This window comes from Sorex araneus, chromosome 8 (genome assembly GCF_027595985.1).
Source record: "Sorex araneus isolate mSorAra2 chromosome 8, mSorAra2.pri, whole genome shotgun sequence".
Lineage (NCBI taxonomy): Eukaryota > Metazoa > Chordata > Mammalia > Eulipotyphla > Soricidae > Sorex > Sorex araneus.
This window is the reverse complement of record NC_073309.1, coordinates 44,780,571-44,806,595: the sequence shown is the minus strand read 5'-3', so window position 1 is coordinate 44,806,595 and position 26,025 is coordinate 44,780,571. Positions and strand designations below refer to the sequence as shown.

At 59.0% G+C, this 26,025-nt stretch overlaps 1 protein-coding gene across 3 annotated transcripts in view; it reads right to left on the bottom strand.

Moving 5' to 3' along the window:
- LTBP4 (latent transforming growth factor beta binding protein 4) overlaps positions 1-25,728 on the bottom strand; it is a 32,481-nt gene extending 6,753 nt beyond the window's left edge. The window contains exons 1-26 of one of the 3 annotated variants that reach the window (XM_055145598.1): positions 25,603-25,728; positions 23,937-24,003; positions 20,913-20,971; positions 20,614-20,762; positions 20,005-20,114; positions 14,578-14,769; positions 14,203-14,432; positions 13,987-14,089; positions 13,435-13,503; positions 13,237-13,359; positions 11,686-11,850; positions 10,710-10,859; positions 10,157-10,564; positions 9,148-9,267; positions 8,943-9,068; positions 7,738-7,863; positions 7,164-7,406; positions 6,636-6,761; positions 6,431-6,550; positions 5,707-5,835; positions 5,359-5,484; positions 4,855-4,977; positions 4,468-4,599; positions 3,422-3,553; positions 3,217-3,342; positions 130-285 (exon numbers count right to left, since the gene is read on the bottom strand). In XM_055145598.1, coding sequence (XP_055001573.1) covers positions 130-285; positions 3,217-3,342; positions 3,422-3,553; positions 4,468-4,599; positions 4,855-4,977; positions 5,359-5,484; positions 5,707-5,835; positions 6,431-6,550; positions 6,636-6,761; positions 7,164-7,406; positions 7,738-7,863; positions 8,943-9,068; positions 9,148-9,267; positions 10,157-10,564; positions 10,710-10,859; positions 11,686-11,850; positions 13,237-13,359; positions 13,435-13,503; positions 13,987-14,089; positions 14,203-14,432; positions 14,578-14,769; positions 20,005-20,114; positions 20,614-20,762; positions 20,913-20,971; positions 23,937-24,003; positions 25,603-25,659 — 3,667 coding nt within the window. In that variant the 5' untranslated portion in view covers positions 25,660-25,728. Of the gene's footprint in view, positions 1-129; positions 286-3,216; positions 3,343-3,421; positions 3,554-4,467; positions 4,600-4,854; positions 4,978-5,358; positions 5,485-5,706; positions 5,836-6,430; positions 6,551-6,635; positions 6,762-7,163; positions 7,407-7,737; positions 7,864-8,942; positions 9,069-9,147; positions 9,268-10,156; positions 10,565-10,709; positions 10,860-11,685; positions 11,851-13,236; positions 13,360-13,434; positions 13,504-13,986; positions 14,090-14,202; positions 14,433-14,577; positions 14,770-16,206; positions 16,458-18,502; positions 18,782-20,004; positions 20,115-20,613; positions 20,763-20,912; positions 20,972-23,936; positions 24,004-25,602 lie in introns of those variants that run through there. The other 2 variants (XM_055145599.1, XM_055145600.1) reach the window with 2 other exon arrangements.
- Between the last annotated feature and the right edge of the window lie 297 nt (positions 25,729-26,025).

The window sequence follows — 26,025 nt, the reverse complement described above, 5'->3', positions numbered from 1 at the left end:
CCCCCCTCAAAAAAAGACCAAAAAAATTTTTTTTTGCATTTCACTGTGGCTACTGTTCGCATCATTGGGGAGAGGTGGCAGGGCCTGCAGCCAGCAGTTAAATGAACACAGACATCCAAGTGGTCTCACCTGAAGAACCTGAAGAACGCCTTGGGGGAACACAGCGCCCCGTCATGGGATCAAACTCCTCGGGGCTGGTGGGGCAGACACAGAGGAAGGAGCCCTCGACGTTCTCACACAGGGCAGTTCCACACACGCCCTGCAGTGTCTCACACTCATTCACATCTGCGAGCAGGAGAGAGTGCGTCAGCGGCCTCAAACCTCTAGCAATCCAAAGGCCTGCACTATCCAATCAACAGTATGTGTTTATTTTGTTCTGCTTTGCCACACCTGGCAGTGCTCTGAGGTTACTCCTGGCTCTGAGCTCAGGGATCACTCCTGGTGGTGCTCAAGGGACCAGATGGGATGCCAAGAATTAAGCCCAAATCTGCCACATGCAAGGCAAGTGGCCTACCCATTGTCCTATCTTTCTGGCCCATGAGAGTGTATTTTTTGGTTTGTTGTCTTTTGGGGTCACACTTGGTGATGCTGTTACTCCTGGCAGTGCTCAGGGGACCCTATGGGATGCTGGGAATCGAACCCAGGTCAGCCACATGCAAGGCAAACACCCTACCCACTGTGCTATCGCTCTGGCCCTGAGAATGTATTTTTGATGGCTTACACCCCCATGATTCACTTATCACTGGTGGACAAGCCCTGAATTCCCCTTGGGAGCCTATTGATTTGAGTGGGGCCAAATCTGTGAGTCCTAGCAGTGCCCACAAGCTGACCACATTTCTCAGTTCCGGAGAGAGCTAGTGATCAGTGGGACAAACCAAGCCAGTCTCTCGGGGGAATCTGCTAGAAATACGGAGAACGAACTTGGTGGCTGGGGCTGCCAAGCTGAGGAGGTGAGCCCAGGGGGTCAGGGCCACTTTGGCCATTGTGAAAAGCAAATCTGTATGAAAACAAATACACGGGAGGGATGCAGAGCTGAGAGATGGGGACTCCGGGGCTGGCAGTACATATTGCAACTCCACCTCCTCGAAGTGTGCCTGAGGTTTGAACAGATTGCAGGACTCATCACAATTTAAGGCTTTTTAACAACATCAAGTCAGCTGTGTCTGCATTTGTCACAAATCCAGACAGCGGGGCTGGAGTGACAGAACAGCAAGGAAGGTACTTGCCTTGCATGTGGCTGACCCGAGTTTGATCCCCAGCATCCCATATGGTGCCTGGAGCACTGTCAGGAGTGATTTCCTGAGTGCAGAACCAGGAGTGACACCTGAGCACCGCCCAGGGGGAACCCCAAACAAAGAAAAAAAATCCAGAAAATGTAACTTTTTACTGGGCGTGAGATGAATCTCAGAGGAAAACGCCTTGTAAGGATCTATGGAACTCTGGTCAATGATGAGCACATGAAGGATGGAGGGGGAAGAGCTGAGACCTGTGATTAGAATCTGTGCCCAACACTGGGTGCATTCATGGATGGATGTGAGGAAACAAGTCTAATGATTCCATGTAGGTACTCAGGGAATACATCTTATGAGTATGCATGTGGACGTTTAGCCTCTAAGTCTCTGCTGGGATTTTTCGGTTTGTTATTTAGTGGAGTCCACACTAGGTGATACCTGAGTTGGGTATCACCCAAAGAAGGGGCTCTTCCTGGCTTTGTGCTTGGGAGTCACTCCCAGTGGTACTCCAGGGACCGTGCATCGCAACTGGGACTGGCAGCATGTAAAGCAAGTACCTCAACCCCTGTCTCCAGCTGGCCTCCGCTGGGGATGGAATCCAGAGCCTCATCTATATACGAAGCATCAGATCACGTGCTGACTTCCTGTGCTACATCCCAGCTCTGGCCTGCAAGTGTCTAAATAGGCTGTAATCTTAGAAAATTTCCTGGGAGGAAAATAAAGCCTGTTTTGTACATTCAAAATTAGTGGCTGCTACATACTTTAAAAATGTATGAGACTAACTCCCAAGGAAAGTAGAACAAGGTTCAGGCTGAATGGTCCACAGTTGGAAGCCTGCCTCAAGGGCTGGGTGAGAAGGAAGTTGGAATAGAGAAGGGACCATTATGACAATCATGGTTGGAAAGGATCGTTCTGGATGAGAGATGTGTGCTGAAAGTGGGCAAAGGACCAAACAAGGTGGCCTCTCTGTATCTGTATTGCAAACCATAATGCCCAAAAGAGGAGAGAGACAGACAGACAGAGACAGACAGAGACAGAGAGAGACGGAGAGACAGAGAGATAGAGGGAAGAAAAGTGCCTGCCATAGAGGCAGGCTGGGGGTAAAGTGTGGTGGGAGGGACACAGGGGATATGGGTGGTGGGAAATGTATACTGATGGAGGGATGGGTGTTAGACTGAAACTCAATCATGAAATATTTGTGACTGTATCTTGCGGTGATTTAATTAAAAAAAACAAATAAAAAAAGGAAAAAGAAAAATGTATTATTGGGGCCGGAGCGATAGTACAGCAGATAGGGTGTTTGCCTTGCACGCAGCCAACATGGGTTCAATCCCCAGCATTCCATATGTTCCCCCAAGCACCATCAAGAGTAATTCCTGATTGCAGAACCAGGAGTAACTCCTGAGCATCACCAGGAGTGACCTCAAAAAAAAAAAAGTATACAATTTGGGGATAGTGAGATAGTATATCAGGTAGGGCACTTGCTTTGTATGTGTCTGACCTGGGTTCATTTTGTTTGTTTGTTATGGGGCCACAACCTGCAATGCTCAGGGTTTACTCCTGGCTCTGCACCCAGGAATAACGCCTGGTAGATTGATTCAGGGGGCCCTAAGGAATACTGGGGACAAACCTGGGTCAGTCAAGTGCAAGACAAGTGCCTTACATGTGGAGTATATGGAATACTATGGCTCCAGCCCTGACTCGGGACCCCGGCATCCTGTATGGTCCCGAGCCCCACTAGGAGTGATGCCTGAGCACAGAGCTCAGGAGTAAGCCCTGAGCACTACCATGTGTGCCCTCCCCCTCAAAAAAGTATTAAGCCCCCCCAACTTAAATACCCGCCTCCACGCACATATAAAGCCTGGAGAAAGAGAGTTATTATTGTTTGTAACAGAATAGTTCTAACTGCCATCAAGATGAGATGCCAAGGATTGAAACTCCATAATTCTCTTTCCCATCCCACCCCACCCCCCATGCCCCGTACCCACGCAGTGACGTCCGTCCCTCGCCCCCTCGTAGCCCTGGTCACAGAGGCACTGAAAGGAGCCGGGCAGGTTCTGACACACGGCATGGGCCCCGCAGAAGGATCGGTTCCGGCATTCATCCACATCTGCAACCACAAGACAGTCAGGCCACAGCTGGATTTCCACCCCCCTCCAGCTCCAGCCCGGAACCCCAAGGACACATACCCTGGCATCCCCCTCCGGGCGTGGGCTGATAGCCAGGCTCACAAGCTGGCACACAGCGGTAGGAGCCAGGGGTGTTCTCGCAGCGCTGGGTCCCACAAATTGAGGCGCCATATTCTTGGCACTCATCCACATCTGCAGGAGAGGGAAGAGGCGGCAGCGGAGGGGTCACACACGAGGATTCACACCTCTGAGTCCATGAATCCAGGGTTCCAGGATAGCATTTCTCAATTGGGAATTGAGAAATTCCCTGTGGCCCCCCCTGTGGGTTCCAGGATATTTCAAGAGGCCCAATAGTGAAAACCCCATGGTATGATGAGAGTGACAGACTCACTTATAAGGCTGGGTGGCCACAGTCTGAAAAAACTTTAATTTATTTGGGGCGGAGGTTTAGGACCACGCCGGCAATGCTCAGGGCTTACTCCTGGCTCTGTGCTCAGGGATCACTCCTTGTGGGGCTCAGAGCACTTTAGATGGTATTGCAGATTGAATCCAGGTCAGCTGCATGCAAGACAAGCACCCTAAAAATCTCTCTGGACCCTTTTTATTAGGGAAGTGCCACCCTCGATGGTGTTCAGGGTATATTCCTGGCTCTGTGCTCACAGATCACTCCTGGCAGAGCTTGGGGGAAGAACCTGGTTCGGCTGCCTACAAAGCAAGCACCTGACCTGTTCTGCCATCTGTCCGACCCCTGACTTTATAAAGATCAGTGAGAGTTAATACGTCTGCAGCGTCTAGCCTGTCTGACCGAGCCCTCACACAACACCGCTGCTGGAACTCTGTCCCAGTGACCAGCAGTTTCCTCCCTCCACTCAGGTGACCGGGACAAGCCCTCCTAGTCCCTTCCCCCACTGCCTGACAACTCTGCTCCTCCATCCTGCTGTATTTTGCTTCTTAACCAGCATAGGAGGCTGGAGATAGAGTGCAGAGGCCTTGCAAGCAGCCGACCTGGGTTTGATTCCTGGCATCCCATATGGGCCCCCCAAACACCCTTCCGGAAGCCAAAGGTGACCAAAATCCAGCCACTGCGGGGGTAGGGGTTGGCTCACCGTCACAGGTGCCCTCAGGGCCCGCGTGGTAGCCGGGATCACAGTCACGGACACAACGGTAGGAGCCGGGAGAATTCTCACAGCGCTGCGACCCGCACAGGGCCGGACCCTGCTCGCGACATTCGTCCACGTCTGATGGGGGAGGCGGGCCGTCAGACAGGAGAGGCAGGTGAGACAGGGAGGGGAAGGAAAAAGGGTACTGGAAGTCAAGGAGGGGAGTTAGAGGAGAAAAGTGGGGGACGCAGAGAAGAGAGTGAAAGGAAGGCGGCAGAGGAAGACGGTCCGGGAGGAGGTGGGGGGAGCCATGGGGAGCAGGAAAGAGGAGGCAAGTGCCCGGGTGGCGCAGCTGGGCAGAGGACATGGGTAAGGTCCGGCGGGGCCTCTCACCCTGGCAGGAGGCTTGGTCTGGGCTGGCGCGGTGTCCGGGGGGACAGACGCACTCGAAAGAGCCGTCGGTGTTGGTGCAGATGCCGCTTTGGCAGAGATCTTCCTCACTGCACTCATCCACGTCTGCAAGGCACCGCATCATTGGAAACCCAGTCGCATCCCGACCTGGCTTATAATAAGGACCAGGCCCCGCCTCCCTCTCCCAGTGGAGGCCGCACGCCCAGCCCTCACACCCAAAAGGCTCCGCCCACCCTGCAAGCCCCACCCCCGGCGGGGTCGCGGAACCCATCCCATCCAATCAGCACTCAGATATCCAAACTCCGCCCCCTTTCCGTCCTCTTTCCAACCCCGCCCCTTTCGAGGTTCCACAATTTGGCCAAAACTTCAAACTCCCATTGCATCCTCTCTGTCACACCTTTTTCCGTGGCATAACATCCCCCACGCCCTATCCTCCCAATCCCCAACAAACTCTTTCCCTCGCTCAGGCCCAGTCTGGGTACAGACCAAGGCAAGAGGCTCCGCGGGGTCCGGGCCGGTATCCGGGAGCACAGGTGCAGGCAAAGGAACCGTCAGTGTTGAGGCACTCGCCGTGCGGGAAGCAAAAGTCTCCCTCCAGGCACTCGTTCACGTCTAGAAACGGCGAGAGACGGGGTTATGGACTCACATTGCTCTCGGGGGGGTTAAGGGCCACCCGCACCGAGAGCCGTTTCTCTACCCACCCACAACACCCATCCAGCTCCCAGTTCTATAGCCGACTTTTCTAGAAACGCCAGCCGCAACCAGCCACCTTCCCTGTCTTCCTCTCCCCTGTCCCCACCGCCGGCTCTCTGGCCCTCTCCCTGCCCTGCCCACCTGCACAGGGCCCAGGCTGGCCCGCCGGAGCCCGGTAGCCAGGGGCACAGGTGCAGCGGAAGGAGCCTTCTGTGTTGGTGCAGTGGCCATGGGGACCGCAGGAGGCGCCCGAACTACATTCATCCACATCTGTAGGAATTCGGGTGTCAGACAGGCAGGGTCCAGTCTAAGGGATACCCTTCTGGGGCAGAGGGGTGGGGAGCAGGTGATGGATATTAGGTAAAGATTCCATGGCAGAAGCGGGTTGAGGGTGCCAACGTTCCCTGTCCAGGGTTCCTGGGTTTCCCCAGACTCCCTACCTTGACACTCGGGTTTGTGAAAGACCCAGATCACTCAGGGTCTGGGTTGCAGTCCAGCCCCAGATTTATACCTCCAGTTAAGAGGGGCTCAGAATCATGAACTCCTAGGGAACAGTCCCTGAGGAGGGTCAGGGCCAGTGAAATGCACAGGATCAAGCGTCACATAGAATCAGGAGTTGTGATCAGGGTTATGGTTAGATCAAAAGTCATAGTCAAGGGGCTGGAGAAACGGCACAGTGTGGAGGGCGTTCGTTTGCCTTGCACTCAGACTACCCAAGTTCGAGCCCAGTCACTCCACATCATCCCCAGAGCCTGCCAGGGGTGATCCCTGAGTGCAGAGCCAGGAGTAAGCCCAAACCAGGAAGTTGGGTTACGGGCCAGGTCCAAGGTTAGGATGCAGCCCCTCAGCACCCCCAAGGCCTCACCGGTGCAGCGGCCTCGGAGCAGGTGGTGGCCGACAGGACAGGCCCTGCACTGGAACGAGCCAGGTGAGTTGACACACTCTTGTCCCGGACACGCCAAGTGGTTCTCACACTCATCCACATCTGAGGGCCAGAGATAGTGGGGCCTTGAAGGAGTGCCCCCGACCCCCCTCGCTACCCCGTCCGTAGCCCTCCCCGCCTGCCTCACCCTCGCATGCAGAGCCGGCTGCATTCGGTTGGAAGCCGGTGGGGCAGACACACCGGAAGCTGCCCTCCGTGTTCTCGCATCGGCCATAGTTACATGGCTGGGGGCTCTGGGCACACTCGTCCACATCTGGGGGAAACAAGAGGCTAAAGTAGGTCCACCCTAGCCGCCATTCCCACCCACCCTGATCCCAGTCTTGGCCCAGGATGTACCCTGCACCTGGGAGACCAGCCTCTCTTACAGTGTTCCCCCAATAATGGTCTCTCCAGCTGCCCGGGCACCTTCCATCCACTGTCTGCTCTGCCCCGGAGCTGCCCTCTCCTCAGGGTCCCCCAAGCCCAAGAGTATCATCCAAAAGGGAGAAGGAATGGAGATTCCCCCTCTCACACGGAGAGGAGTCTCCAGTAAGGTTTCTAGCCTTGTCTTCCCTTCAGAGCCTCATCCCCCTTCTCCCTGCACACCCTCCCATCACTGCTCTCTCCAGTCCCCCTGGTTACAGGGTGGGGAAGAACTTGGGCTCAGCATCCTCACCTTGGCAGGGGGCACCGGGCCCTCGGGAGCGGAAGCCAGAGGGGCATGCACAGTGAAAGGAGCCCACAGTGTTGTCACAGCGTCCCGGCCCGCAGGGCGGTGGCACCTGGGCACATTCATCCACGTCCTCCTCGCAGGATGAGCCGCGGAAGCCAGCCGGGCAAACACAGCGAAAATTGCCGGGCAGGTTCTCACACACCCCGCGGCCACACAGGCCCGGGCTCTGGGTACACTCGTCCACATCTGCACGGGGCAAGAGGCCGGGCTCGTCTCTGCACCGCAGCCTCCATGCTGCTCCGCTAACCGCGATCATGTTGCCTTCTCGCCTCCACCTTCCCGCACCCAGGCCCCGGCGTCCTCCAACTTCAGCCCTCCATTCCCCCCTTGGCCTGCTAGATGCTCCCTTTCCGGTCTCTGCCTGCTTCAACTGCCACTTCCATCACTCTCCCCCTCCCCCCCGCTGACCCTGACAACTGCTCCCCACACTTCTGTGTCCCACCACTGGGCCGCATCCTCAGAACCTGGCCAGCCTCAGTGCTCTGCTTCTCCATCCCTTCCTCTCACAGTCCCTCACCCTGGCAGCTGGCTCCGTGGGGCTCAGCCTGATACCCGGCTGGGCACACACACAGGAAGCTGCCTGGTGTGTTCTCACAGCGTCCGCGGTCACAGGGTGGTGGCACACGGTGACACTCATTCACATCTGCAGACAAAAAAAAAAAAGGGTGACTGAGATGGGGCCTGGTAACCCTCACACCCCAGACCTTTGAGGGATGGACAGGGAGGGGCAGAGGGCCAGACCACCTGGGCAGGAGAGAGGGGTTGGCTGGGTTGCAAGGGTAGGGGGACAAAGGCTTGAGGGTCTTGAGCAGGGAGGGCAGGATAAGGATTAGGGAAAGAGAAGAATTATGAGTGATAGTGGGGTGGAGGGAGGGCAGACCCTGAGCAGGCCTCAACGAGCAAAGGGAAGGCAGGAACAGAGAAGAGCTGATTTAGGGATGGGATGGACACTGGTTTGACAAAGCGAGAGTTAGGAGATGAAGAGGGATGGTGTCCAGACCTGGTTAGGGTTGAGACAGACAGGTGGATCCTGGCAAAGGTCTGAGCTTGTCTTGACTATCTGTTTTTTGTGAGTGTCGGGGGAGAAGCGGTGAGTCACACTCAGCGATGCTCAGGACTTACTCCTGGCTCTGTGCTTCAGTAATTACTCCCGGTGGTGCTCAGACCATATGGGAGCCTGGGATCGAAGACGCATCAGCCGTGTGCTAGGCAAGCACCCTACCTGAAGTACTGTGGCTCAGGCCTAGATCTAGACTATGGAGAGGCGGAGCCTGGGAAGGTCAGGAGCAGATCAGTGATTGGGAGGAGGCGGGAGTTAGTCTAGACCATAGAAGGGCGGGGCCTGGGAAGGGCAAAAACTAGTCAGATTTTTGGAGGGGTGGGAGTTGACCTGGGACTGGGAGGGGCGGGGCCTGGTCTGGGACTGGGAAAGCGGAGCCCAGGGGTGGGAGCTGGCCTGAGATTGGAGGGGCGGGGCCTCAGGAGAGGGAACTGGCCTGGGATCGGAGGGGGTGGAGTTAGTCAGGGCTATAGAGGGGCGGGTCTGGGTAAGGGCAGAAACTAGTGTGGGTTTTGGAGAGGCCAGCGAGGGGCGGCGTTGGGACCCGGTCAGGGAAAAAGTGCCTGGCAGCTGGCTGGGGACCAGCCCGGACAGGAAGGCCAGCCAGTACAAACAATAGAAAGGCAGGGGTAGGGCCTGGCCAGGAAGGGCGGATTTCTCACCCAGGCACTCTGTAGCTCGGGGACCAGCTCGGTAGCCCGGGCCACACACGCAACGGAAGCTGCCAGGCGTGTTTTCGCAGCGCCCAGGAGTACAAGGTGCGGGCACCCGGCGACATTCGTCCACGTCTGGGGGCACAGGGAGGACTGGTGAGCAGGTGACCCGGTAGAGCCCGGTCCTGCCTGTCTACCCCACTGCCCAGCTCACCAATGCAGCGTGTGCCCTGGGGGCTGAGTCTGTATCCCGGGTCACAGGCGCAGGTGTAGCCGCTGGGTCGGGGGATGCAGCGTCCCGCACCGCAGACCTGAGGATTTCGCTGACAGGCACCTGTGCAGGGACATGGAGTCAACTGGGGCTACCAAATCTGAATCCCCTGCCTAACTGGCCTCATGGATGTCCCTCCCAAAATTTTCCATCTCAAAACTTCTCTCTTTATCAAGGATGTTCTCTCTGATCAGACCATCTGTCAGAATCCCCCAATGACGCCTTGGCCGTGGAAGACTTAGCTCTGCAGTCCTCGACCTGAAATAAGTTCCTCCTGCCCTCCGTGGGAAAATATAATTTATCAAACACTGAGCACTTAGTAGTGCTTGGCTCTTCAGAGATGCTCACTGAACCATCACAATGATCCCATTTTACAGATGAGAGCACTGAGTCCCAGAGAGGATAAATGGGCTGGGAAGAAGTCTCAAAGGGTTGGATTGCATGCTTTGCATACGGGAACCCCAGGTCTGATCCCCGTCATGGCATAATATCCCATGTATCATTGGGTGTCCCCCTGTACTCTCTCCTAAATGTACAGCACTTGCCCAATTGACATAGAACTGGAACCCAGGCCTGTTAAACTCCAGCTCTTGATGTGACCATCCCTCAACCCCAAATCTTATCTTCTTCCATCCATTTCTTGATTCTTCTGGCTGTTGACAGCCCTATACAGTCCATCCTAAAATCATCACCTTAGGGGCCAGAGGGATAATAAAGCGGGGAAGGTGCTTGCCTTGCACGCGCCCAACAGGGTTTGATCCCTGGAATCCCATATGGTCCCCCAAGCTCCGCCAGGAGTGATTCCTGGGCAACAAACCCAGGAGTAAGGCCTGGCATCGCTGGGCATGACCCCAAAACAAAACAACACAAAAAGTCACCTTGGAGCCTCCCCCTCAAGTCTCCCTGTAAGTTCCCTTCCTGCTGATCAAAGTCCCATTTCCTTCCACTGCACCTGTTTCGGGGCTCTCAGGGCCAGTCCAGGCTGGGATGCTGGGAACAGGAAGCTCAGGGCCGGGTCTGGGCTCTGGTCGGCGCTCGGGCCGGGGATCAGGCCGACGTTCAGGCCGGGGATCAGGCCGATGTTCAGGCCGGTGGTCGGGTCGATGTTCCGGCCGGGGATCCGGTCGATGCTCAGGCCGGGAATCGGGTCGATGCTCAGGCCGGGAATCGGGCCGACGTTCGGGACGGGGATCTTGCCGACGTTCAGGACGGGAATCGGGTCGATGTTCAGGCCGGAAATCGGGCCGATGTTCAGGCTGGGGATCGGGTCGATACTCAGGCCGGGAATCCGGCCGACGTTCAGGCCGGGGATCCGGTCGATGCTCAGGCCGGGACTCTGGGCGACGCTCAGGTCTGGACTCTAGGTGGGCAGAAAGTCTAGTGAAGACTGGGCAGTGCAGACCTGGATACCAGCATCCTCACTCATCTCTGCTCTTTCCCCTAGGAAACTGTGGGGATAATTTCCCCTTTGGAAATGACTGTCCCTCCCCCAGAAGCCAGCCTACCTGTGAGTGGCCTGGTGGTGGCAGGCAAGGGCCTGGTCTGGCTGACAGACACACGGGGTGGGTCCTGGCTCAGAGGCCGAGTGTTGTAACGGAGATCAGAGGCGGAATAATGGTAGCCTGGGCCGGCGGGACAGATCTCTCGAAAGCCCTCTGAGAACAGAAGAGGGAAGGCAAGGGGCGCAGAGAGGGCGAGTGTGTGTGAGAGAGCGAGTGAGCACATGAGCGAGAGCACACCCAGAGTAGTCTAGGATCTGGCGGTCGCTGGGAACAGAACACAGCTTGGTCTGGGAGTGAATCAGGGGTTTGCATGGATGTTGGACTGGGGTGATAATGTGACCAAATAATGGGCTGTCTCCAGATGTCCTTCCTATTAGGAATAGATATGGGGATTGGGATAGGGACAGGGTCTGGTCTGGGGTAGAAAGGGACTGGGATAACAGCCAGGAAACAGGTAGTTTCTTGGTTCTCAGCAGAAGCAAAACTACCAGGGAGGGGGGCTGGAGTGATAGTACAGGAGGTAAGGCATTTGCCTTGCACACAGCTGACATGGGTTTGATCCCTGGCACCCCATATGGTCCCCAAGCACCGCTAGGAGTGATTTCTGAGTGCAGAGCCAGGAGTAACCCTTGAGCATCACAGGGTGTGACCCAAAAAGAGAAAAAAATTGACAGGGAGGTGTTTCAGGGAAGAAAGTGACTAGGATGGGGTTCAGGGGCCCCCAAGGCTGAAGGTGCAGTTTCAAGGGGACAGAGTATAACTTTAAGGTGGTGCAATTCAGCAAAAAATGCAGTCAAAGATGGAGTGGGGTGCTGGGGTCGGTCCAGCCTATGGACAGCAGCGGAGTCGTGGGGGGGAGAGAAGGGGCGGGGAAAGAGAATGGGGGTGTGGCCAAGGCTAGCCCCGCCCCCAAACTAGTTTGCCGGTTGAGCACTAGGAGGACGCCAATTCCAGAGTTCGACCAGCAGGAGGCGCCCACCTGAGCCGTAGGGTGGACAGAGCTGGCAGCCCCGGCCCCAGGCTTTGCCCACGCGACTGCAGCAGCAGATCTGTTTGGTGATGTTCCGCAGAATGGGCAGCGAGCAGCCACCGTCGCGGAGCACTCGGAAGCAAGGCCCCTTGGCCTCTGAGATCACATGCTGAGCTGCGGAGGGGGATGAAGTGCTTCAGGGTAGAGTCGGGAACAGAGGAATCAGACTGTCTGGGAGGGAAGAAGGGTCCCTGGGAGGGTGGGTGGGTGTAGGGGGCATTCGGCAGAGGTCAGAGGGAGTCTAGAGGTCTGAGAAGGTTGGCGGGGGACGGAGGGGGTCGTCAATGGGAGATTCTGAGAAGGATCTCGGGTCTGACAGGTGAGGGGGTATTGGGGAGTTCTAGAGAAGCTGAATAAAGTGTGAGAATCTGGAGGCTAGGGGGATGGGCTAAGCGCATGCTTCACATGCAGGTGGTCCACGTTCAATCCCCAGCGCAGCATGGGCTCCTGAGCACCACGCACAGTGATCCCTGAGCACCAAGTCAGGAGTAACCTTTATAAAAAACAAAAAGAAAAGTGTGAGAATCAAAGAGCTGAAAAGAGAGCTCAAAGGCTTGAGCATAAGGAGCCCAAGTTTCAATGCTCAGGGGTTGGAAGTGATAGTGCAGCTGGGAGGGCACTTGCCTTTCATGGGGCCAACCCAGCACCCCAGGTGGTCTCCCAAACCACCAGGAGTGGACCCCGAGTAAGCCCTGAGAATCACCAGGTGTGGCTCCCTCAAAAAAACAACCAAACAAAAACCAAGATTCGATCCCCTGCATGATCCCCTGAGCATCATGCCAAGAGTAGTCCCTGAGCACCTCCACATGTGGCCCCCATAAAAACAGAATGTGGGGCTCTGAAAGAATTTGGTTTGGCCAGAGTGCTTGGCTTGCATCATGCAGCCCACATGGGTTTGATCCCTGGCACCCCATATGGTCCCTTGGCACCACCAGAAGTGACTCCTGAGTGAAGAACCAGTAGTAACCCCTGAACACTACTGGATGTGGCCCTAAAATACATATCTATCTATCTATCTATCTATCTATATATATATATATTTTAGTTCTAAAAGGTTTCGGGCTGGAGCGATAACACAGCGGGTAGGGCGTTTGCTTTGCGTGCGGCCGACCTGGGTTCGATTCCCAGCATCCCATATGGTCCCCTGAGCACCGCCAGGGGTAATTTCGGAGTGCAGAGCCAGGAGTGACCCCTGTGCATCGCCAGGTGTGACCCAAGAAGCAAAAAATAATAAATAAATAAATAAATAAATAAATAAATAAATAAAAGGTTTCAAGGGATTCTTAGCAGGGCTGAGAAAGATCAGGAAACTGGAAGGTGCTTAAGAATCTGAAATGGTATGACAGGAAAGGGTACGACAGGAATGGTGGGAAGGGGGGACAGCTGAAACAATATTGAGAGAGTGTCTATGGGAATTAAAAACCTGGGGATGCTCCTATGGGGTCTGAGGGTAGGGTAGCAGGGTCATAGCCTCAATGCCCCTCTCCTGGGGGTGCTCACAGATGCAGCTGCTCCGGGAGGAGTCAAGCAGGAACCCATCGGGGCACACGCACGTGTAGCCACCACGTGTATTCGCACACTCCCCGTGTTGGCAGCGCCCGCCCGTGGCACACTCATCCACATCTGTAAGGGAGCATTGAGTAGTCAGAGGGGTCCAGTCAATCCCAGCCCTAAAGCCACCCTCTCTGCCCAGCTCACCTTGGCAGGACCCGTTAACCCTTTCAAAGCCGGTTGGACAAGGTCCATCCACTCCTCGCTCTGGGTTCCCTGTGGAGTAAAGAGAATGGGGTAATAGAATATGGAGAGGCCAGAGGGATAGTACAGATAGTACGCTTGTCTTGTAAGTGGCAGACTCCATCCCCTGGCACCCCATATGGTCCTCTGAGCAGCTCTCTGAACGCAGAGCCAGGAGCAAGCCCTGAGCACCGCTGAGTGGTCCAAAAACAAGAGAAAGGAGAAAAGAAAAGGAGAAGGAAGGGGAGGAGAGGGGAGGGGAGGAAAAGGAAAGAGAGGAGATGCGGCGCGGGAGGAACTAAAAGGTAAAAGGGTGGGTTTGAATACAAGATCAGGATAGAAGACAAAGATGATTTCAGTAACGCAAAAAGCGCCAAAGTGGGGGTGTTCCCATAACTGAAAGAGAGGCTCAGTGGAGACTGGGAACCATCTCTGCACGATGGAGTTGGCGATGCTAAGCGGGTGGGACCCGGGGAGGTGCACCCCATGCCCAGCTCTGCGCACCCCGAAGCTTACCCAAGTACTCGGAGCACGGCTGACAGTCGTGAACGCCCCAGGCCAAGCCGCCACCTCGGCAGCAGACGTCCTGAGTCCGGAGCCCCGGAAGCGGGGACGCGCACTGCAGGGGGTGGGGGGCAAAGCGTGGGGTGAGCGCGCCCCCGCGCGGCCGAGGGCTCGGAGCCCCGCCCTCCCTCCCCTTCCCTCCCGCCCCCCCCCCCGCCCGCCGCTCACGTCGCCGCCGCGCAGCTCCCGGAAGCAGTAGCCGAAGCCCGAGGCGTCCGAGTAGCCGTCCTCGCGGGGCGCGCTCTGCGCCAGCACCGTGTAGGGCGCCGCCGCCTCGGCGCGCGCCGCCGCCTCGGCCTTCGCCTCATCCCACGACCCGGACACTCGCTCCACCTGGTGCACCACCACGGACGCCTCCTGTGGGTGCTCCACGTGCACGCTCACCATAGACGCCACGCCTGGGGGGTGGGGCACGGCGCGCAAAGGGGTTCTTGCAGTCCGGCACCGGGAGTGGGGGGAAGGCAGGTAGGAAAGAAGGGGAGCAGAGGGACGGGAAGGTAGGGTAGGGGGCAGAGGGCTGAGGGCACTTTCCATTCTTCTCACCGTGCTCATCGTCGCGGTGGTTGGCCAGAGGCATGGTGTACACCGAGCGGGTGTGACCTGGCGTGGACGGGGCGGGGGGCCGGGCGCCCGAAGAATGCAACTGGCAGAACTTGCCAGCGAAGTCCGGGGGACAGAGGCAGCGGTCCGTCCTCAAGCACACACCGCCGTTGTGACAGATCAAGGGACACAAGACTGGGGTGAGAGCAAGGACACTCAGGGTAACCCTCTTGATGGGCACCTCTGAAGAAGCAATCAGATCTAGTTCAGTCCCTAATGTAATATCGACATCCTCAAAGGTACCAATTCTTAGTGGCTCTTCCTAGAATTATTACTGGTTTTGGAGGATGAGGAGGAAGACCACACCCGGTGCGGTATTTGGGGAGGGTCACGTCCCATACTTCTGGGGGACCCAGGGCTCCCGTAAGCAAGGCATGCCTAGCCATCTTCCCCAGCAATACTGGGCACCCGGTTCCGTCCATTGGATGGTCGGTCGCAGGCTCGCTCCTTCCAGGGCATTTAGCTCCACCCATCTCCGCGTCTGGCTGGGTCTTTGGCTGTTCCAGCCAGGCAGACGCTAAGCGCTAGCGTATTCTATTGTCTTAACCCACTTTTAAGTCACAGCCTGGCACCGCTCCCCGCGTCTCCCAGCCCCGTTTCCTTACCATTCTAGAAACGCCCAAACCCCGGCAGGCACAGCCACGAGGCTCAAGCCCCGCCCGCTAGCCACGCGTGTCCCCGCCCCCCGCTTAGACGCCCCGCCCACTCCCACTGGAGCGATTCTCAATTGCTTTTCCCGGCCTCTAACCTGGGGCCCTTAGCCCCGCCCAACTTCCTTTTCTCACGCTGATTCGCCCTGATGGACTCGTTTGCGCTCCTCCCACCCCGCCTTCCGCCTATGAGGAGGCCCTGGCCCTGCCCACCGCGTTTGGTCTCCGCCCACCTCCATCCCGCCAGCTAGGTCTAACTCTTGCTTTCCCTCCTCCAGTAGCCCCGAGGCGGGGCCACCAGCGGGAACGCGCCTCCCTCTCCCCCTCTGCGCGCCCTCGCTGAGCCCCCCGCCACCTCTGGGCGGGGCACTGCCAGCTGTGCGGCGGGGTAAACAAAGAGAGGGGTGCGGCGGGGGTAGGGCGGTGTCTCGGCATTCCGGACCCGTGGGGAGCCCCGGGACCACGGAGCCAAAGGAGGACGGACGTGTCCTGCGAGGGCACCCCCCCCACACACACCCGCCTGTCTCCCGAGGGCTGCGGAGAACAGCTGGGGACAGCTGTGCTGAGTGGAGGAAGGGGGCAGGCATCCAGTCTTCCGCAGTCCAAGCAGGACATTTGGGGGATTTTTGAGCTACAACTGGAGAGAGGAAAGAATTAGAGGGACTCCCCCACCCCTCAATTTAGAAGGATAAAGAGACTGGTACTCCTAAGGTTTCCGTAATGGAAAGGGAGCCTAGCTCGGCAGAAGATAGGGCAGACATGTCCTTGGAGGAGAGAGTTACCTAGAAAATGGTACTCTCCTAGGAGGTGGCCAGTTTAAAGCTGCAAAGAATAGGGTTTAGAAAGAGAAGGGAGATTCCCGGAGTCTCTAGTACAGAACAGTCTCACGTGTTAGAAAAACTCCAAAACATTGAGGAATTACCTGCTACCCCCAGTTAAGAGCTTAGGTGCCGAAGTCTTTTTGACGAATGGATGCCTGGATGTATGAGATCCCTTAGGAGAATCATCTAATCATAACTTAACCAACTCTGAGGTTCTCTGAAGAGAGATGGATCAGACGGAGGGCGGGGCGAAGCTGGAAGAACAGGACTGGAGAGACAGAACTGAAGGGACTCAGTTGGAAATATTAAGAAAACAGGAGGTGGTAATAAAGAAAACAGGAGGTGGGGGGGTGTGAAAGACAGTACAGTGGGTAGGGCACTTGCCTTGCAAGCGGCTAACCCTGGTTCGATTCCCGGCACTGCATATGGTCACCCGAGTCCCACCAGGAGTGATCCCTGAGCACAGAGCCAGGAGTAAGTCACGAGCACCGCCGGTGTGAGCCAATAAAAGAAAAAAAAAAAGAAAAAATGGGAGTCTTCTGGGAAGAGAAGTGTGCCAGGGAACAGAGTTATCACTGCATGGGGTTTGTGGCCCGGGTAGCTCCAGGACAGGGAGGGATTAACTGAGGGACATGATTACAGGGTTCTCCTGTGAGGTGCACAGGTTGGGGCTTTCCGTCCAAAGAGTGGGGGAAACCATCACAGGAGCGGCTAATGGGGTGGAAGAGGGGGCTCTGGGTCTGGAGACAGAAACTCTGGGCTACTCTAGTGGGGGGGAGTCAGACCTGGATTCTGGGGTGTTCTAATGGGGCATCCTTCATGGAGTGGCAGGTCTGGGAGAGGATTAACTAGGAACCAACTAGTGGGCCTGGGAGCTAAGTGATCAGGCTGGAGTGCACGCTCTCACGCAAAAGGACCCCAGCACTGCCAGGAGAGACCCCCAAGGAACGGGACTAGCCCTGAGCACCTGGGGTGTAGCCAAATTAAAAAAAAAAAAAAAGGAAGCTGGGCGGAGAAGACACCAGATAGGCGCCTGCTTTGCACGTGGCCAACCGTGCTCCGTCTCCAGCTTCACATATGGTCCTCCAAACATTGCCAGGAGTGATCCGTGAGCACACGGCCAGGAGTAAGCCTTGAGCAATGCCAGGTGTGGCCCCAAAGCAAAGAAAACCATCTGCAGTGGGTGGCTAGCATGTGCCAGAGCCGCGGGCCCTTGCCTTTTCCCAGCTTGGAGACAGGCCCCCTGACAAGCTCCGCCGGGACTTCCGCAAGGGGAGGGCAGCTACATGGGCGCCGCCAATTTCATGTTCCACCATCCCGGAGGAATGAGGAGCTGAGGACATTGGGGTCCTGCCGAGGTCAGTCCCCCTGCCCCACCCCCGCCGCCACATGCCCCTCCTTATTGCCTCCAGGAGCTTGGCACCCGTCTGGGCACGGCGCCTGGCACGGGCGAGTTGGGGCTGGGCCGACAGGGAGTGAAGAAAGGAGGGAGGAAGGGGAGGAGAGAGGGAGTGGCCACGGGCGGGGCTCCGGCGGGAGATGAGCTCACGCCGGCCGGGACTGGGCTGGCTCCGGGCCAGGCTGGGCGAATTCTCGGCGCCAGGGGCCCCCCATTCCCCACTCTAGAGGTTTCTGGTCTTGGGGGCACATAGGCCGGATCCCACAAACCTGCCCACCCCTGCCCTCTGGAGCCAACAGGTGGATCACTCTGCACCTCCCCTACACACACCTGAAGTCCCCTGGGGGTGCCCCGGCTCCCGGGGTGCCTGGAGTGCACCCTCAGCCCACCGTCTGCCCCTAGGGGGCGCTCCTTCCCATAGGCAGCCGAGCTGCATTTCTCTCCCACGTGGGACCCTTGGAAGTCAGGGTCCCGCGGAGACCCTCCTCTCAGCTCGCCCATCACTCCGCACCCCAGCCCCCCTCCTCACAGGCACGCCACCCCGCGCCAGGGCGAGATTTCCTAATGCCTCCCACCCAAAGGCAGAAAACCGGGGACCCCCTCCCAGGACGGAAAAGCTCCCTTCGTGCGCAGAGACCCCCTCATCAACTTCAGAACTGGAAACCCTATCCCCGCAGCGCCCAGGCGCCCAACGCTGGGATTCCCCCACTTTGACTCAAAGGTACGAAAGCACGCCTAAGCGCCTCACGTGGAGCACCCCAGCTCCCTCGTTGCTTGCACCCCAGAAGCCTCGTTGCTTGCAAACTCCGGATCCTCGAAACCCGAGCCCCACAGCCAGGAAAAGTTGAGGTCCCCGGCCTCAAGCACCCCCAGGGATGCTCCCGTGCGCGGCACACAGAACCTGGGCGCCCTCGCCCTCGGGGCACGGTTCTCCCCCATCCCCGGGGATCCTCCCCGCCCTGGGGGCCCCTCCCGCGGGACCACCACCCCGCACTCACAGGCGCGGAAGCCGGATCCCCCCGGGGCCGCCCCGCGGGGCGCGCCGCTGTCCACGCTGGTGGCGTTGCGGGGCGCGCAGGTCGGGGTACAGCGGGGGCCGCTGGGCCCGTGGACGCAGCGCAGGCCGCACACGGCCGGGGTGAAGCGCACGCGGAGGCGCTCTCGGGGCCGGCCCAGCGCGGGCTGCGGCCGGAGCAGCGCCAGCAGCACCACTAGCGACACCCCGAGCCGCCGCGCGCCGCCCGCCATGGCTGCAGCGCCGCGCTCCGCCGCGCCGCCGCCCCAGCCCGCCCGAGGGGCCCGGCCGCGCCCGCCCGCCCGCCCGCGGGGGAGGACGGCCGCGCCCCCGCTCGGGGCCCCCCCCCTCCCCACCACTCCCTCCCCGGCGGCCGCGCGGGGGCGCGTGGGGCTGGGCGCCCGGCCAGAGGCGCGCGGGCTGGGCGCTAGACGCCGCAGGGAGGGCGCCCCCCTTGGCCCCCGGCTCGCACCAACAAGTGAATGGGGCTCGCAGGGGCGCGGCGGAAAGGGAACAGGTGGGGGCGGCCGCGTGAGCCCCCTCCGGCCGCGCCCCGCAGACAGGGGCGGCTCCCTAAGGAGGGGAGCGTGGCGGGGGCCGTTATGGGGGGGCGCCGGCGGCCAAGGGCGGATTCTCGGCTCTGCGTACGGAGCGAGGGGCTTCCCCGGGAAGGGGGGCGCTGTCGGGACACATCTGGGCCGCCCTGGGACACATCTGGGGGAGAGAGGGGTGGGTGCACCTGGGCACAGGATGGAAGTGGGGTTCGGGATGGTGGGGCCGGAAGCTGGGAAGGGGGGGCTGCATGCTACCACTTCTGGCCAGGACCCCCCACACACACACTCCACGGAGGGAGAAGTCAAGATGGTAAGGGAAGCTGGGGGGGGGGCGTCAGCAGGGTCCGCACATCTGGCCAGGGGCCCACATGTGGAAGACTTTAGGAAGAAGCGACCCGTCTGTGCTGACGGCCACGACAGGAGGGGAACTTGAGGGTGGCTGAGACGGCGGGGGGCGCTAGTCCAGGGGTAGAGAGCTGAGGCGGCGGAGACTAGGGGGATCCCGAGAAGCAGGGGAGGCCTTGGTTCCCAGCCACCCCAGTTTTGGGCTCTCAGAGACCTGGCAGGCGCCAACCCGCACAATCGCTTTTGTTGTCTGGGCTGGCTGGGCCGCGCTCTGGGCCGGCACAGCGCCCCCCCTCTTTGGCCGCAGGGAGCCCGGACGCCAGGCTTCCCAGCCCCACCCCCGCGGGTCAGCACCTCTGGCCGGCATCTGGTCCTGTCCCGGGCTCACCTCGCACTGCCGGACGCCGGGGTCCCTGGAGGGGACCACGTCCTGGGGTGCATATGTGTCTGTTGGGGGTGGGGGCTGAGCTACAAAGGGGGACAGCTAGGCAGAAACTGGACCGTGGGAACCAGACGGCTTTATCTGGCCCGGAACCCCCCCCTCCTCTGCCAGCCCCCCTGGCGGAGAAAGGGCGGATGTTCTTACCCGGGGCCTGGCCGACAGGGGCGCGCTGGGGGGGCCTCCTTCTCAGCAGGGATCGGCCCCCCGGCCCGCGGGGCCGCCGCCGTTTCAGCAATGCTCGGGCCTCCTGTAGTCTGGGTGAGACGAGGTACAGAAGGGGCTGTCACCCTGTGGCTGGAAGCAGCCTCCCCCCAGGAGGGCTCTCGATAGCGCCTCTGCCCCGCCTCCCCCCAGCCCTTCATCCCTTTTCCAGGACCTGGTATGAGTGTTCTTCCAGCAGCCTGGGTCAGGCAGAGACAAAGAGGCAGGAGAGAGGGTGTGAGTGTGTGGGGGGGAGCGAAGAGAGACACACAGAGGCAGAGACAGAGGAAGACAGGGATGAGAGCATTGGAGCCAGAGGCAAAGGACAGCTATGGAGGGAAGGGGACAGGCAGAGACAGAGGACAGGCAGCGGCAGGAAGATGCAAGCAGCTGTAGGCAGGAAACAGAGAAGCAGAAACAGATGCAAACGGATGGATTTGTCAGAGAAGAAGGAAGAGACCCAGGGTACAGAGACAAAGGTGGGCCTGAAACAGGGGTGGGGGAGGGAGAAGGGTTGGAGCAGGTCCTGCCCAGGAGGCGTCACACACTCACGTCAGCGGCTGCCAGTTAAGGGACACCTGTCTCTTCTTCACGCTGGGGCTGGGGCTTGGGGGCACCGGGGTCAGACACGGCCGAGGACCTGCGCACTTGGGGGCTGTGCAGTTCTGGCCCCTGCAGGAGGCTTCGGAGACAGCCCAGGACTAAATGGGGAAGGAAGGGACGGAACCCCTTCCAGCCCCCAGGTGCATCCAGCTCTCCAAGGGAGGGTTCGTGGGGAGAAGGGACCCCCCTGGCCCCCGGTCCTCCTAATGTCCTTTCACACTTCACTGTACCCCACCTAGAAAACCCACCTCGGAAGCAGTGGCTCCTTCTGGGCGATTGGCCTGGGCAGCAGCGACAAGCAGGGACACTATAAATAGAGAAGAGGAAGTCACTGAGGCCCCCCCCCGAACTCTGGAATTCTCTAGAGGGCAGTGGAGGAGGGAGGAATCTAAAGCCAAGATAAAGCTTTGGGTGCTGGAAATAGATGTGCGACTAAGAAGAGGCAAGATTCCCGACGTCTCCATTTCTCCATCTGTACAATGGGAGAGAATTGGCTTGGGCACTTTGGAGTAGAAGTCATCATGACTTTGTGTTTTAATGTGACTTTTGTAGCGAGACCTTTTCCTTTTCCTTTGGGGGTGGGCACATCCGGGGGTGGTCAGGGCTTACTCCTAGCTCTGCACTCTGTGATCACTTTTGTGCTTTTTTTTTTTTTCTTTTTGGGTCACACCTGGCGATGCACAGGGGTTACTCCTGGCTTTGCACTCAGGAATTACCCCTGGCCGTGCTCAGGGGACCATATGGGATGCTGGGATTCGAACCTGGGTCGGCCGCGTGCAAGGCAAACGCCCTACCCGCTGTGCTATCTCTCCAGCCCCTCTGTGATCACTTTTGGCAGGAGTTAGGGGACTGTACATGGCGCCAGGGCTCATGTACTGGTTGGCTGCATGCAAAGGCTTACTCTGGGCTCTGCGCTCAGAGATCATTCCCGGTGGTGCTCAGGAGACCATATGGGATGCTAAGGATCGAACCGGGATCTGCCGTGTGCAAGGCAAGCGCCCTGCCTGCTGTACTATCTCACCAGCCTCATCCCCCCCTCTTAAAAGTTCGGGGGGATGACTCAATCGGCTGGGACTCGGGCTTGACTTATGGGCGCCTCTGTTCCATCTTCAGCACCACATGGTCTCCCGAGCACCGCCGGGAGCAATTCCCGAGACAGGGGAGGCCCCGGAGCATCGACGTCTTGGATATTTAAATTCATTTCCGAGTCCCGAGGTATCTAGATCCCCGCCCACCGCACATGTCCCGTCCCGATCCTGGACTCGGAGGTCATCCCGAGCTCGGCCGGCAGGTGGCGCCACTCCCACAGGCCTCAGCTCGTGCTGAGGGTCCTTTGAATGTGGTTCCGGCAGGGTTCGGAGGCGGAGGGGGCTGCAGACAGAGCCAAAGTCCAGGACCGAGAATCCCGCGACCGGGAGTTCCAGCCTTCTGCCCTTCCACGAAGTGTGTCCCGGAGCTAGCGTTTTCTGGTCCACTTCGGGTCCCAGTGGTGCTTGGAGAACTCTCCAAGCGCCCCGAGGGTCTCAGACTCGGGGTGGCCGAGCTCTTAGCGCCGCTAGGGCTTCGCAACCCTGGGGGCCCCCCAGACAATTCCATTACTCTCCAGCTAAGGGGGGCGAGAGACGAGGGCGCGCGCGCTGGTCCCGGAGAGAAGCGCATTCCGGCCAGGCCGCGAAGGGGCGTCCCGCGCGTGGGCTCCATCCAGACTGGGGGGGGTCCCCGTGGGGGTGGAGGCAGTCAGGCTGAAAGCCTCCCGGAATCCCGATCTTGCCGGGCACCCTCCCGCGTTTTCTCCAGGTTAACCCCTTCCCGGCTCCGCCCCTGGCGCGGCTCGGGTTACTAAACGCATTCACAGGGACGCGGCGGGAGCAGCGCCCCAGCTCTTTGTAAGGCAGCGCGGGGCCGGGGGCCGCGGGGCGGGGTGCGAGGCGGGCGTTTGCGCCCCGCGCCGCTTCTGTGGACCGGATGGCAGCTGATGGGCAGCTGGGATGGGCAGGTTCAGAGATTTTGGGTCTCTCGCCGAGAAATCACTGGTGCCTACCTTATGTCAGCCTCGGGTCCCCTCATTTTAGGAAACGAGCATCTCCCAGCCTCAGGAAATCTTTGGGGACACACACACACACACACACACACACACACACACACACACACACACCCCTCCTCGTAAGACCCTCCTCCCCACGTCTTCTTATTAAAAAAAGTTCCAAGGGTCCCTCTAATTAATTCAAGAGCCTCCGAATCCTAGGAAATCAGAACATCTGAACTACCCTCTAAGTCCCTCCTTAAGCACCAAAAATGGGGGGTGGGGGGGACCCTATGCCCCTATATGCTTGAGTCGCATTCATCGGTTATTCTGGAAAAACTCAAAGCCCCGCTCTTATATAAGCGTGGAACTCCCCTGACCATGCGCCTCTACCATTCCAAAGGGTACCGCTTCTCAAGTTCTCAGTTCTCCCCGGGGTTCTACTCCAGATTCCAATCCGCGCTAAATAGAGGGCTTGCATGCCGAGGCAGTGGGTTCGCATTCTCTTAAATCGGAACGCTCCCGTCCTCCCGGACTCTCAGACTTATTGGGTGGAGGGCGCAGGCAGAGCAGGAGGGCGCATTGGAGCTTACCCGGCCGGGCGGCCTGGAATCCCCGCAACCTCGACGGCTTGGCGGGGGCCGGGGCTGGCGGTGGAGGCCGTGGCGGAGGCAGCAGCGAGAAGCGAGAGCAGCCCCAGCAGGAGGGGGGGGCGGCTGCGGGGGCCAGGCTGCCGCATCGTGTCCGGCTCGGAGTCCAGCTCCAGGCGGACCGTCTGTCCAGCGGGTCCAGCCCCGGGCGGCCCCGCCCCCCGCCCCCATCCCCACACACTCACTTTCTCGGGTACCCAAGCCCCCGGGCTGCGAACATCCCGCCAATCGGAGCGCAGCGCCTCCAGGGGGCGCTGCCCGAGCGCCCAATCCGGAGGCGGCAGGGGCGGGGCTAGAGGGACAGGTGCAGGGGGGCGCCTGGCTCCGGAGTTCTCAGAGCTTTGGGTGGGGAGAAAGCGAGTCAGCCCCTGACTGAATGAAGGAGAGGGCCCCAGCGTGGAGTGGCCGGAACCCCTCCCACCACTGGGAGGGATGAGTAGGCGGTGGCAGGAGCCCCTCAACGACATTCCCACCTGCTTGCCTCATCTCTGCCTAGTGTGGAATCTGAAGCGGCTCCCTCAATGGTACAGATGCTGCGAGCTCCTGCAGGCGCTCGCTCCTCGCGGGAGAAACGCAGGCGTGGGGAACGCAGCGCTTACCTTGCACTAAGGTCCCATGGTCGTCTCCTCTGGTGAGCCCAAATCTACTCCAGATCTTCCAAAGACCCTGCACGGAGTAGGAGAGAGCCCAGGAGTTAAGGCACGTGGTGCCTTGCGTGCAGCAGACCCCGGGACCACCCCAACTTCATTAATCTGGCGTTGCGCAAGAGCCCCTATGACTGTGAAGAGTGACCCTTCAGCACGGAGCCGCCCTTTAGCAAGGTAGGGTGTAGTCCCAGCCCTCTCTTCCAGCCTCCCTCCCCCAACCCCAAAGGCTCTGAGTTTCAGGGTCCCAGGCCCAGCAAGCAAGACTGTTCCTCAGAACTCTAGCTTCTGCCCCTGAACCACTTGCAAAGGGCTTCTGGCCATGCTGCCTGCCCTGCACCCTACTGCACGGGCAGCCTCTAGAGGGAACCAGACATTCCCATTCCTTGCCTGGATCTTTAAAGCTCCTGAGAGCGCCCTCCCCCCTCCCCCAGAAACAGACTCTAATCTTTACGCACTCCATGCCAGTCCACTTCCTACCTAGTGGTTCTATCATTAGGAACCCCAAGCCACAGGGACTTAGGACCCACCTGAACCTCTTTTCAGGGGTCCCACACTCCAAGCCCTACTCTCAGCCTTCTAACTTAAGCTCAGTCTCAGCCCCTTCCCTTCATTATAGAGCCAAGGTCCCAACTTTTACCCTCACAGTTACAAACCTTGCCTCTCTCTCTTTGCCCAAATGTGCTGCCCCCGGAATTTCAGATTTACCCCCCCATCCCACCTGAGGGCCCCTTCTCCTGAGTTTCAGGCAATACCCCTCCCCACAGAGAATCAAGGCGTGGCTCATTTTTAGCCTCCTAAGCCCCACCCCTTTTATGTCGCCTGGAGGCAGGTCTCCTGGCTCCATCTTGGTGTGAAGTGGAAGTTTTCAGGAGCTGCAGCGAGGGTACAGCTGGGAGGGCGCTTGTCTTGCCCGCACCAAGCCTGGTTCCATCTCCTGCAACCTGTATGGCCCCCCGAGCCCATCAAGAGTGATCCCACCACGAGAGCTAGGAGTAACCCCTAAGCACCGCCAGGTGCAGCCCCCAAACCGGGAGGAGGGAAAAATGAACAGGGAGGGAGGAAGGGGAGGAGGGCTCAGGTTTTGTAGCATTAGTCCCGCCCCCACCAAGCAGAGCCCCGCCCATCAAGGCTCCACCCACACCGGCTACCAGACCACCTGCCCTGTCCAGAGACCCCTTCCTGCACCAAGACAGCAGCGGGTGCAGCTTTGACCTCCTCCCGGCTGCTATTTCTTCTGTTCTAGCTTTTTTCAAAAAATTGTTTGCACACCCCGTAATAGCCAGGAAGCCCTTCCCGTTGGCGATCGGGCTCCATGCGGTGCTGGGGGATGCAACCCTGGGCCCCTGCATGCACCTCCTCCTGCTCCTCCTTGCAGCCTTGTCTGCCGTCCAACTTCTCACGGAAGGTGTGCACAGCAGATGGGAGACCCCATCACCCTCCCTCGTTCCAATGAGGCGCACAGGCTGACTCACACAGCCACACACACACAGTTACTCCCGCGGACTGCCATCTCCACCTCCTCCCACACGGACACCCGGCCCTCCGCGCCCACCCATTGTCCGAGGCCACTCAGCGCCCCCCACCCCAGCAGGAACCGCCCCACTCAGGCCCCACTCACGGGTGTTTCCGGGGTGTCCCAGAACGATGATGAAGTGTCAGGTTCTGCCCACGGCATGTACTTCGTGCCCCTGTCCTCGGGTAGCCCCCCCACCCCCCAGAGCTCTGCTCCAAGGTGTGGCCCTACAGCATGGTGTGGCCTTGCGCCCGTTGCCCCCCTACCCACATCCTACCCTGGGGCTGGAGCATTTGCTGGGGGCGCTGCTGAAATTTCTCCCTTCTGCCTGGGATCCAGGGTATCTTCAATGCTCGTTGCTAGGCAACAGCCTCTGGCTCACCACTGCAACTTCCGGCGATGGCGTTAGCTTCCCCTCCCCCTCAGCGCCAGTTCCTCCTGTCAGTGCCACCAGCTCCCGGGGGTGCTTTCGATGTCACCCCTTGAAGACTGACCTGATCTTACCCTTTCAGAGTCCTGGAGTTCTTC